The sequence below is a fragment of the Cornus florida genome, unplaced genomic scaffold (genome assembly GCF_030987335.1).
Source record: "Cornus florida cultivar Cherokee Brave unplaced genomic scaffold, ASM3098733v1 CherokeeBrave_3.0.0_Hap2_Chr05, whole genome shotgun sequence".
Classification (NCBI taxonomy): Eukaryota; Viridiplantae; Streptophyta; class Magnoliopsida; order Cornales; family Cornaceae; genus Cornus; species Cornus florida.
The window spans coordinates 106,456,822-106,468,607 of record NW_026775575.1 but is presented as its reverse complement, the minus strand read 5'-3'; the positions used below and the strand labels follow the sequence as shown (position 1 = coordinate 106,468,607).

The following is an 11,786-nucleotide window of genomic DNA, read 5'->3' as shown; positions in this document are numbered from 1 at the left end:
CACGTGGCTCCCCATAAACTCTGTATATGTCAGGACAGAGACCACCTTGCTTTCTTCTTCTTTCTTTTTACCTATCTACCGGAAAAAAAAAAGGTATCTTTTCATTTTGGTGAAACATTAGTACTTATATTTTATTCTTTGTTGGTGTGCCTTTTGATTGAGTCCACTCGGACACTAGTGGGTTCAGCTCAATACTCATTTCCACATGCTAGTGCTTCCTTTGTGTCCCATTTTCTAGGGTACAAAAATTGGATTTATTATCCTAAATGATTCGATAGACTTTATTGATTTGTGATGACATAATGTATCTATGGTACTCATTTGCTTTTATATGATGGGCATGCACTATTTCGGAACTAGCTTTTTCACGTACCATAACTTGTGTGTGATGTTCCACGGGAGACTTCTGGTTCCTTTTATCTTTCCCACTTTCCCCACTCAAAATAAGTGGAGCTGCATATTGAAATCAGGCATTTTTTTTTTTTTTTTTCAAAAAGATGGTGTCATGTGTGTTAGGTGGTGGTTGTCCACTATTTTGAGTTTAAGCTTTTGGTTTGAATGGCAAGGTTTCGCCTGTTACCATGGCCTTACAAAGACTTGGCTTATGACTTGAAAGTCAAAATATAAATATGTAAATCCTTGTGGCTATTAGAGGTTTGTCTCACATTGGATGAAATTATAAGTAATGAGAATTTGAACAAGAGCGTGCGCGAAGCGTGAGAGCAAGAACGTAATCGAAACATGAGAACGCACAAAAGAATAACGCTTATAAAGAAGGACCGTGAGACTTAAAATTTAACGGCATAAAATATCTATTCTTATAATTCAAATTCAAATCCTATACTTGACCGTCTCAAAACAGTTTGGGACCGTTTATTCACATTATTAACTGATCACAAAAGTAAACTTTGAGAACCCCACCCAAAACCCTTTTGACCTTATGTGGTTTAGGTCAGACTCTAGTTCTTCCCGTCTTAGCTAGCGAGCTTTAACTCGAGTAGTTATGATCCAAGTGTTTTCGTACAAAAACTACTGACCAACAAACTCTTGTAACACGTGGATGCTACTCCGACCTTATTGGATTAAAAACGCCAACATTTTAAAAATAGGCAGCCCAACTGTGCTAAAAAATCACACACCTGTCTCTGTCGTGTCACCAATAGCCAACCGTGGTTAACAATTTTCTCCTTTATATATATATATATATATATATATATATGCATATACTAGCAGATATAATATATATTTCTTTTTTCTGAGGGATTATGAACACTAAAAAAACGAAAAGAAGAAGTTAATATTAATATTGGTAAGTCGTTGCATATAGACGATATATAACTATACATAGCTTTTCTTTTTTTCATTTCATTTTTGCAATCACAAATAGGATATTATATTTAAGCACTTCAGTTTTTTTTTTTTTTTTTAAAATATCAAAAGCGAAATATACGAATAATTATTGTAGAGCATGCGATATTTTCGAAAGACAATCTTGTCATACTGTAAATTTATTAGGTATATCCTTTTATATTCTATCTGCAAACAATCACGTCATTGCATTTTATTTAAAAAAAAAAAAAAAAAAAAAAAAAAAAAAAAAGGAGGAAAAGGAACACGTAACTAACGGTGACGAATAAAGCAAAGCAACGGGGGCGCTGGAACTTTCAGAAATTTGTTGAGTAAGAGAGAGAAAGAGAGAAGAGGAGAGAGAAAGAAAGAAAACTAAATATCCATACAGGCATCACATCTTCCTCTGCCTCCACCTCCACCTCCTCCATTCCAGCTAATTTTCTCGAGAAAATTTTATCGGACAAATTGAATCTCGAAATATCTATTTACATACTTTGCTTTTAGCTACAAATATCAACGGATTAATAGTTTTCCTGATTGCGGGGCCAGCTTTCTTATTAGGTTTTCGGGGAAGGTTCGTCACTTTTCTTGATTGTATGTATGGCTTAAAATTTTCAATGGCTATATTCTTTTCTATATATTTATACACACTTCTGTATAATTTGATTTTGTATACTCGTATATAAACCTACTCAGTTTATTCAACAACAAATAATTGTTTTTTCGTTGAAGAAAATGTGAGATCTGACGGATTTTTAGTTGGCATTGTTGAAATTTATTGCCATCTCATTTATTGGAGCGTTAATGTTGTATAGAAACTGAGAAGTGGTGGTTCATATTCTCAGAATTTTATCTGCTTTTCTAGTTTCCATAATAGTTTAAGAGCTCTTTTTGTGATGGTTCTCGCAGATTTCATCTGAATTTGAGTTGTTTTACTCCGTTTCTTTTATATATTTATTTTTTAAAAGTATTTGATTATGATCATCAGCTAAATTGCATAAATTGAATCATTTCAAACCTTTGACAATTTAATGAGTAGGCCATGACATACAAAATGGAAAAAATAAGTATGAAATATGGTGAAGAATATGCAATTGCAATATGCATTATCATTGACAGAGGTAGAAAGTAAAGCAATATTTCTAGTTGTAAACCTTCTATTGTTTTTGGATGTTCCAATTATTTGGAATGCCAGTTACAGAGAGAGCGGAAGTAAAAATTTAATCTTTCTTGGGAAGTTTTGATTTTTCTTTAGAATTTGTGGACACTATTGAGAATTGAGCAGTGATGGTTCATATACTCAGATTTTATACCTGGGCTGCTGGACTGGCTAAGGTTGATCAGAATGAAGTTGTAAAAGGATTACTCTTTTTTATAACAACAGTGAAACTGTCTATCACTGAAGTTGCCACTGGCTAAGTTTCATCATGTTGAGAATCTGTTTTTTCTTTTTTCAATTTGAGTTTAGTTATATATGCATATCGCATTATATGATTTACATTTTCTTTTGGCTAATTATTAGTCATTTTTTAATTTTGATGGTGCAGAGCAACATGAATTTTGATGAGTTTGCTGCTGGGAATATGTTTTTTTCCTCTGACGCTTAATTTTCAGTCTCTTCCTTTTGCGCCTGACTAAAATGTCAGGTATGTGCACAACTTATATAATTTTAGAGTATGAGTGTCTTTCTATAATCTGCTAAATTGTAATGTCATGTCTTTAATTACCAAAGTGAGCATAACTGTTTTCCATCTCATTTGAGATATTTTAGGCCCGGAAGGACTGGGGACTCGTGATGAAGTAAGAGAAAGGAGATCAGATTTTGAGAACTCTGAAGATGAAAAACGGCAATCTAAAATTGGGGGTCTAAAAAAGAAGGCCATAAATGCATCAAATAAGTTCACTCATTCTTTCAAGAAAAGAGGGAAAAGAAAAATTGATTACAGGGTTCCTTCAGTTTCCATAGAGGATGTACGTGATGTAAAAGAGGAGAGTGCTGTCAAAGAATTGCGGCAAAATCTCCTTGACAGAAATTTGTTGCCACCTAGACATGATGACTATCATACTTTGTTGAGGTCAGTCAAATTTTTAATGTATATAAAATCATGACATCTTTTGAGCTCCATGCACAAAATCACTGGTTTTTCGGCAGTATTAACTTCTTAATTTTTCTGGACAGAGTTAAATTTTTTTTTTGTTTTTTTTTCCCTTAACAAGTGAAGTGCATTCATTTTAATTGGCTAATTTTTTATTACCTTGGCAAGAAACTCACATGCCCACTAAGCCTCTATGAGGACTTGGACCCTTGCCCTTCACTTTGGAAGGCGAGGAGGTACCACTAGGCGATACAACCTTTGGTTTTAATTGGCTAATTCAAATGCTTCAGTTAGGCATCTGGGTGTTTTACAAATGAGTAAATTGTTGAGTTTCATTATGTCATTTATTTAATACTCAATAAGTACACTTGCTTTTCTTGACACATGCAAAATAAGAGTACTTAAAAGAGTGTAATGAATGACCCCTTAATTTTATGATGTTGGTGATACTAACACAATCTTGGAGCAACTTGTATATTGAAACGATATGTAAGATAGTGTAATGATTCAACTTATGGAATAAATTGAACTAATAAGTGACTTGTAAAAAAAATAAGTAAAATTGTTAACATCGAAGAGTTACTTGATATGGTTGTTTATGAACCAGCGCAGTAGGCCAGGTGGTATTTGAATGGTCTCTCAAGTTTGATATCAGGTTCTTAAGTCCCCTTGTTGCCTAGCCAAAATAATACGGTTGTTTATATGTGAGATTGTATGTAATGTGGTGGTATTTGGATTTTTGGCTAGTTTGCCCAAGTCTAGTGACTCTATGATGAAGAACTGGGCTTGGCCCGAGAGCTTAAAGACCACATAGCTTTATTTATTATTATCATGGGATATTTCAGCAATTTCGGGTTTTACTTATGGTAATAAGTTGATTAGGGGTTACCAATGGGCTAGTGGCCTAGCGGTACCAGTCTCTTACTTTCTAGAGGAAAAATTAAAAAAATGTTGATTAGGGGTTTTCTTTGATGCCTATTTATATGCTGGTTCAGACATTGTGAAAGTAGCTTTTGATATTGATTATTATTATTATTCAGAAATTATTGTGATTTCTTCTCCCTCAATTCTGATTTCTCCCTCTGTTATTCTTCTCGTCTCTCTCATTCTGATTTCCTCCCCTATTATTCTTATTCTATTTCTCTCTCAATCTCTATCTTAACCCCTTTCTTATTTACTTGAATTTTTTGCTCGAATCGCCCCTACCCGCTGTTGTATCACTCTAATTATTTGGTAACCGCTGTCATTGATTTAATCCCTATTTCTTCATGTCTCTTTATGTAGATTCTTGAAAGCTAGAGATAATAACATCGAAAAAACGATTCAGATGTGGGAAGAAATGCTTAACTGGAGGAAAGAGTATGGAACGGACACTATACTAGAGGTAATAACATTAATACACCCCCTAACTTTATACTTTCAAGTGTGAATCTTTCCACTTCAAAGCCCAATTGCCTTTGAGCATGGAGTTAAAGGTAAAAATGCCAATTAATCTTTCTTCATATGCTGTAGATTATTGTTTATTGTAGAACGCTTCAGTATAGTTGTACGAGTTTCCGTTATCCCTTCTTTATAATAAGTTCAAACAGTAGAATGGCTGGATGCTAGACTTCACCTCGCATCCTTTATCCCTTCTTTATAGCAGTTCAAACAGTAGCATGTGTGGATACTAGACTTCACCTCACCACGTGTCTGCCAGAAATTCATTCACGTAGAACATTCAACTTTACCATGTGTTGTCAATAAGACAATTTATATGGCATATTCTACTTGTCACCCTTTCGAATGACACGGCTAACACGTGTATATATCTTTACCGAATGCATGATTCTCGAGATTTGCACCACATGCCAAATCTCCATCGTGTGATCAACCTTCAGTAATGTTTATCAGTCACTTAGTCAGTGCATGCAGTGCCTTGACCTTGGACCTTGACACATGGACAAGAAAGGGGTTTCCCCACTTAAAATTTTGACAATGATTGAAGCCATCTTCAAAAGCATGCAATCTTTCATTGGCAAGCAGTTGGTTTTGCTATGTCCTTAATTGGTTTCTGTTATCACTACCATGTCCTATTAAAGCTCTCTTAGTGCGCATTCACCCTCACCCGAAACTGATGTTTGTGCTTGTCTAGGTCTTGAGAGAGATGTGCCACATGCCCTTTGATACACACGTCTGCCAAAGGTCGCTCAGCATCGTAGATTTTGCCTACGAATACTCTCCTATGACCTTTGAAACATCTTGATTTAAGCACGTCATTTTAACACATTCGCTTGCTATTGCCAATTGTCCCCTACACTCTTGCATCCTATAAATAGGATTTTCTACTTGGAAGAACTTTTAGGAAGATCAGGTTGGAGGGAGGATAGCTGTAATGTCTTGATTCTCCTGATTCTCTTGTGGCTCCATAACAGCCACGGTCTCGTAAGGCACCTGAGTTTGCATCCTAGTTCAGTCTCCTCTACTTCTATCGTCTTAGTATCCACAAGTTGCACTGTTATTATACTCAGTATTTTTAAGTTCTTCAAGCTCTTCTGTGCATCTAATTGCTCTGATCATCTTATAATTAGAAGGCCTATGTATTTGACATTATATCTAACATTTTAGCATTTTTGTGCTTATGACCTTGATTATGTTGAACTAATGAATCTCAGGACTTTGAGTTCAAAGAGTTGGAAGAAGTCTTGCAATATTACCCTCAAGGGTACCATGGAGTTGATAGGGAAGGAAGGCCCGTTTATGTTGAGAGACTTGGAAAAGCTAACCCAAGTAAGCTTATGCGCATCACCACAATAGATCGGTACTTAAGATACCATGTCCAAGAGTTTGAGAGGGCTCTACATGAGAAATTTCCCGCATGTTCAATTGCAGCAAAGAGGCATATCAGTTCAACAACAACAATTTTGGATGTGCAAGGCCTGGTATGTTAATCCTATTATTTAATATCCTTTGCGAAATCAAGTTTGGTATGTTGCTGCAACTTTTGAGTCTTTTAACAAATTTTTTTTTTTTTTTAAGATTTGTTAGGCGATTAGAAATTTTGATTAATTTCTAAAATAAGATACTGTATGACTTATTTGTTCACATGCATCTTTAACTGTTGGAATAATTGTTGGCATTTAATTATCCTGGTTTGTTAACCAATATCTTATTAGGTGTCCAGTAGATTACTCTGTTGTCTGAATTGGGAATAAGCAAGAATTTTGTATTGCTTAATAGTAGAATATTGACAGATTTATTCCTGCATTGATGACTTGGTATTGCCATTGCATCTGTGTAGAAAATTAAGTTGTAATAGACTATATTGTGATAAACAGGGAGTTAAGAATTTCACTAAGACAGCTGCAAGTCTGCTGGCTGCCATGACAAAGATTGACAGCAGTTACTATCCTGAGGTATCTCTTTTCAGTGAAATTCTTTTTTCCCTTGTATTAGCCTATAATTGTTTCACACATTGATCTACAGACGCTACATCAAATGTTCATTGTTAATGCTGGTCCTGGTTTTAAGAAGGTGATTTGGCCTGCTGCACAAAAGTTCCTTGATGCAAAAACTATTGCAAAAATAAAGGTATAGGGCATGCATTTAGGCTTCTGTATCTGCTTATCCATTTGCTGCAGCATTAACTGACTGCACATTCATGTTCTAAATTCGCAGGTGCTGGAACCGAAATCTTTGTGCAAACTACTCGAAACCATTGATTCAGGGTTGGTTTGCTTTTTCTCCTACTTTGTCTTGTTTAATTGTCATGGATAAAAGCTTCTAATTCCTTGACTGTTCTTATTGTCATCAGTCAATTGCCTGATTTCTTAGGTGGCTCATGCCTGTGTGCTACTGAGGGAGGGTGCTTTAGGGCTAATATGGGTCCATGGAATGTTCCTGAAATAATAAAGGTAGGCAGGCATGCTTTGGATTGTAGTAGAATTTGTATCTTATATAATGTATATTGAGCTTGAAATTTAATTTGGATTGTAGTAGAATTTGTATCTTAAATATTGTATATTAAGCTTGAAATTTAATTTGGATTGGTAGTTTGATATTAATGAAGGTAATTCTGAACTGGAGCTGTTTGTCCCATTTCTAGCTTGTACATAATGAAGAAGCAACATTTGGGAGGCACATTACCAGAGTAACTAGTGGTAAACGGAAAATTGACTCTTTTATTCAGATAGGTCCACTGAAGGCAAGTTTCTGGCTTTTGACGTGCCCTATATTGTCATATCTTCTTATATAATATGAAAATTTTTTGCCCTCAGGGGAGGAGTGATGCATCAACAGCAGAATCAGGATCAGATGTTGATGATTCTTGTTCTTCAACTAGACAATGTAGCTTTACATTTCCACAATTGGCATCAGTTAATGAACAAGTGAGTTCTGGAACTGGTGATTCACGTTTTTGGATTAGGGTGTAAGATGTGAATATTCATTACCTTCCGAAATCTAATATGTGAGAAATAAGGAAATGTGACTTCTGATACATTCGTCACCCTTTACCCTCTCTCTGTCTTTATGCGTGTGTGTGTGTGTGTGTCTGCTATGTCCAATGTATGTATGATATTTGCGTATATGTGCAAATGGGCGTGTGTGACTTGAATATTGTGATATATGCAGGCAAGGACATCAGATGCAACTGCTTACTACAGTTGTGATGATCATTTTTCTGGGGTTGATGAAGCTATTGACACAGATCAAGGATTTGGTCTTTGTCAGGACCAATCCCTTAAGGTCAATGATATGGTAAACTCTTCCAGTGGGGCAACACCAAATTCAGAAGGTATTGTTACCAATATTATGCTGTACTTAATATTTTCTCTAAAGGATGTGCCAAATGGCTATTCATATGGTCGCGGGTGAACATGGGAAGAAGTTGAAAGGCATCATTTGTTTGTGCTAAAAGTTCAGAACTTGATTATTTGTGTAGAACTAATGAGTTTCTCAGAATATGATTTTTTAAAAGAGAGTAATTCTATTTACTCTTTGATTTCTGCTAGTTGCAGCAAAGAAAAATTGTATTTTATAAAATATCTTATGAACATGTATATAACTAAAGCTGCAGTACTGAGAGGGTTTTGCTGGTGACAGTGGTTCTGACTTCATTGATGTTTTTTTTTTTTTTTTTTTAAATTGTAAGCTGCCCTTTCATGTTGTAAAATGTCTTTGTTGTGTTGCTTTGCTAAAATCAGCAATTTCTTTTTCAAAATGACAACTTATTGAAACAGAAAATTAAGTTGACTAGTTGTCAATATAGATTCTAATCCTTCTAGTCCCCTATTGTGTATCTTTACCCAAATTTGGGAAATATAAATGACATATGCATGTTTCATTTCAGGTAATGTGGCGATTCATTGGTTTGACACTGTTGAGGAAATGAATGAGAAGAGGAGTTTTTGGTGTATGGCAAGAACACTGATATCTATGATGGTCAAACTGTTTGCATTTATCCATTGGCTACCTTCTGGAATTTGGAGAAGACAGAACACCATTCATCCATCTAATGTAGTCGAACACAGACCAGACAGCCGTTCGGCCCATTCACCAGCTGCTGAAGCTGTCAGCAGCGAAGATCGGGTCATTCCTTGTGTACAACGTTTGCAGAGACTTGAAAAGTTGTTTGAAGAACTCAAAAAGAAGCCTGCTGAAATTCCTTTGGAGAAGGAGCAAATGCTTCAGCAATCTTTGGATAGGATCAAGTCTGTTGAGTACGACCTTGAGAAGACAAAAAGAGTAAGCCTAATCCTACCTGGTTGAGATGTCTGAAAATTTGAAGCCTAACTATATTGATTCGGGATCATGTTCATTGCAGGTACTCCATGCTACAGTGGTGAAGCAACTTGAGATTACAGAATTGTTGGAGGAACTAAAGGATTCCAAATTTCGTGTAAGTAACCTTGTAAAAATTATTTAATTGCCCATGACACATTTATACATTGATAAATGAGTCCATTACACAGGCACAAGTTGAATAAATACTTTCATAGATTGAAATCTTCTGTGGTAATGTTGATTTGAACTCCAGATGTAGACATTTCTCGGAAAGCATATTTCATGTGTTTCACGTGTTTTTAAAATTAAAATCATTTGATGAACAACTGATTGTATTAATGACTTCTTAAAAACATGGGTTGTCTCTGTATTGTGGGCATAATGTTAAGGGTATAAATTATTGATGATGGTTTTCAGTCATGCTTCTGATCCCCAAAATATTCATGCTCCGCTTATTTAATTTTCTTTCATATCATTCCATTCATACTCCAGTCACTGGAGAAGTTGTGAAATTCGGTTTCTTGTTGCAGCAGCGAAGGTTTTTGTGTTAAATTCTTGAAGATCAACAGCGAAATACACGTTCAGACTGGTATAACAGGAGGCGTGCAGAAAAAGCATGCCTTTCCGAGTTCATGTCTGGTAATGGCACTTGCATGGGAGAACGGCAGGATTTCTATTTGCCTTTTACAGTGAGTACATGACATAGCCTACAGATATGTATGGGTTGCTCCCCTTTACAGATACGAGACACTGTATAGGAAAAAAGAAGCTTAATTCAAAGTTTTACAATACCGTATCTTTTGTTTCCTTTCCTTGTTGAATTAGCTACTGCTTAGTTCCAGTCAACAAAAAATAAGCCGATTCTGTAAATTAGACATGTAATTTCCACTGGATGATGGCAAGTGAAATTGTTGAAATGGACATAGAGTTATGCTTCGTCTTCCATTGAGAATCCAAGAATTCCCACCACCCTTTCTTTGCAGGGTGTGTAAAATGGATGCAGTTTCTCTATCCATGGAAGACGATGATCAGCTGAGAATGACTAACAACAGCTGAGGCCGATTAACAACATCCTGTCTCCTAAGCTTTTCATTAACCCAGGTGTTATTATTGAGTTCAAATACCAAAAACCTCATTACCATTTGCTATTTTAATTAATCTTTGCAAATGCCAAATGATTGAAAAAGAATTTTTTTTTTGCTGGTAATTTCACGGATAAGGCCCAAAGCATATACCCCCCATATGCAGCAACAACCCTTGGACTAAACCCACTCCAAATATTCTTTCAACACAATGTCACCCTCCGAATGTATTCTGGTTATGTCATCTTATTTATTTATTAAAAATAAAAAGTAATATATATATATATATACATATATATATGAGAGTAGTGTTCAGCTGCTCGTGGTGAGTAAGGAATAATATTCTCACTTTTAATTATGATCTAATAGAGATAGTTATTTTAAGAAATTATCAATTTTTTTTTAATTAATATTAATTGTGAAATTACTGTAAGGAATAGTTTCTTAAAACGAAAAAAATTAATATTCTATTTTAATTAAAGAACAATTGTCCCCTTCTCAACTTTGCAATTAAGTTATGTCTATGAAATAACTACTTACTGAATAATCTAATTACAGAAGAATGTTATACTATCAAAATATGTTTATTTGTATATGTGTGCATAAAGATGAATTCAAAGAAAAGCAAAATCATCAAATCATGTAACCCAATATAAAAAATATGAAAGAGAAAGGGAATGAGCCACCTCCACCACTGCTAACATTGGCCACATTGGCACTGCCGCCACCTCCATGATCGCCGGCCTCCACCGCAGCCGCTGCCAGCACCACCTAACCCACCACTGCTGCGACCTCCACGGTCTGCGGTGGAGGTGATGATGGTGGTGATGGAGGTGGAAGGCGCCATGGCAATCCAAAGTTAATGAGATTAAAGAAATTGATTAATTTTTTTTCTTTTTTTAAGACACTATCCATAATAGTCATTTTACAATTTATATCTAATTAGAAAAATGGCAATTTCTTAAAATAACTATTTTTTTAATTAATAGTAGGATTAGATCCAAGATTACAATTTAAAGTGAGTATATTATTTCTTGCCCACTGAGAATGTATGTATAAATATATATATATATATATATATATATATATATATATATATAGTACAAATTTTTTTTTTTTTTTTTTCTCCCTCACGTTTCTTTCACATGACCCACCGTCACCGTTTTCTCTCTCCTCTATTCATTCACTATTGATGCAATTGGTGGGTTATGCTTTGGGTTGTCTTCAAATTTGGGTTTTCATCAATGACTTCTACAATTTCTCCAAGGGTTATGATTTGGGGTTGTCTTCTAATTTGGGTTTTCATCAACGGCTTCTACAATTTCTCTAAGGGTTAGATTTTTGCTCCACCGCCACCAAATTTATTCTCTCTCCTTTATTCGTTCTCTCTCGATTAGGCTTTTTGTGATCATAGGTTACGCCACATCAGCAAAATAGTCAAGACAAAAAGTAAGAACAAGACAAAAATGTTTTAAGATATAAGTAAACAGGACAG

The 11,786-nt window shown here is 35.2% G+C and overlaps 1 protein-coding gene across 3 annotated transcripts; it reads left to right on the top strand.

Annotated features, from left to right (window-relative positions):
* Positions 1-1,661: 1,661 nt before the first annotated feature.
* LOC132308297 (phosphatidylinositol/phosphatidylcholine transfer protein SFH13-like) lies at positions 1,662-10,152 on the top strand. Of its 3 annotated transcripts, none has more exons than XM_059806340.1 (15): positions 1,662-1,924; positions 2,898-2,996; positions 3,122-3,425; positions 4,731-4,830; positions 6,101-6,367; positions 6,764-6,841; positions 6,912-7,016; positions 7,104-7,153; positions 7,240-7,339; positions 7,531-7,629; positions 7,703-7,813; positions 8,058-8,220; positions 8,776-9,170; positions 9,250-9,324; positions 9,743-10,152. In XM_059806340.1, the coding sequence occupies exons 2-15, from the start codon at positions 2,990-2,992 to the stop codon at positions 9,758-9,760; spliced, it is 1,872 nt and encodes a 623-aa protein (XP_059662323.1). In that variant the 5' UTR covers positions 1,662-1,924; positions 2,898-2,989; the 3' UTR covers positions 9,761-10,152. The 3 variants fall into 3 exon arrangements, with proteins under 3 accessions (XP_059662323.1, XP_059662321.1, XP_059662322.1); XM_059806338.1 differs by having other exon boundaries at positions 9,740-10,152; XM_059806339.1 differs by lacking the exon at positions 1,662-1,924 and adding an exon at positions 2,658-2,779 and having other exon boundaries at positions 9,740-10,152.
* Positions 10,153-11,786: the final 1,634 nt, after the last annotated feature.

Excerpts from the sequence above, each read along its gene's own strand:
- LOC132308297 (XM_059806338.1), top strand. Across the intron at positions 3,426-4,730 it reads GACTATCATACTTTGTTGAG|ATTCTTGAAAGCTAGAGATA; the intron begins GTCAGTCAAATT and ends CTCTTTATGTAG. Across the intron at positions 6,368-6,763 it reads TTTTGGATGTGCAAGGCCTG|GGAGTTAAGAATTTCACTAA; the intron begins GTATGTTAATCC and ends TGTGATAAACAG.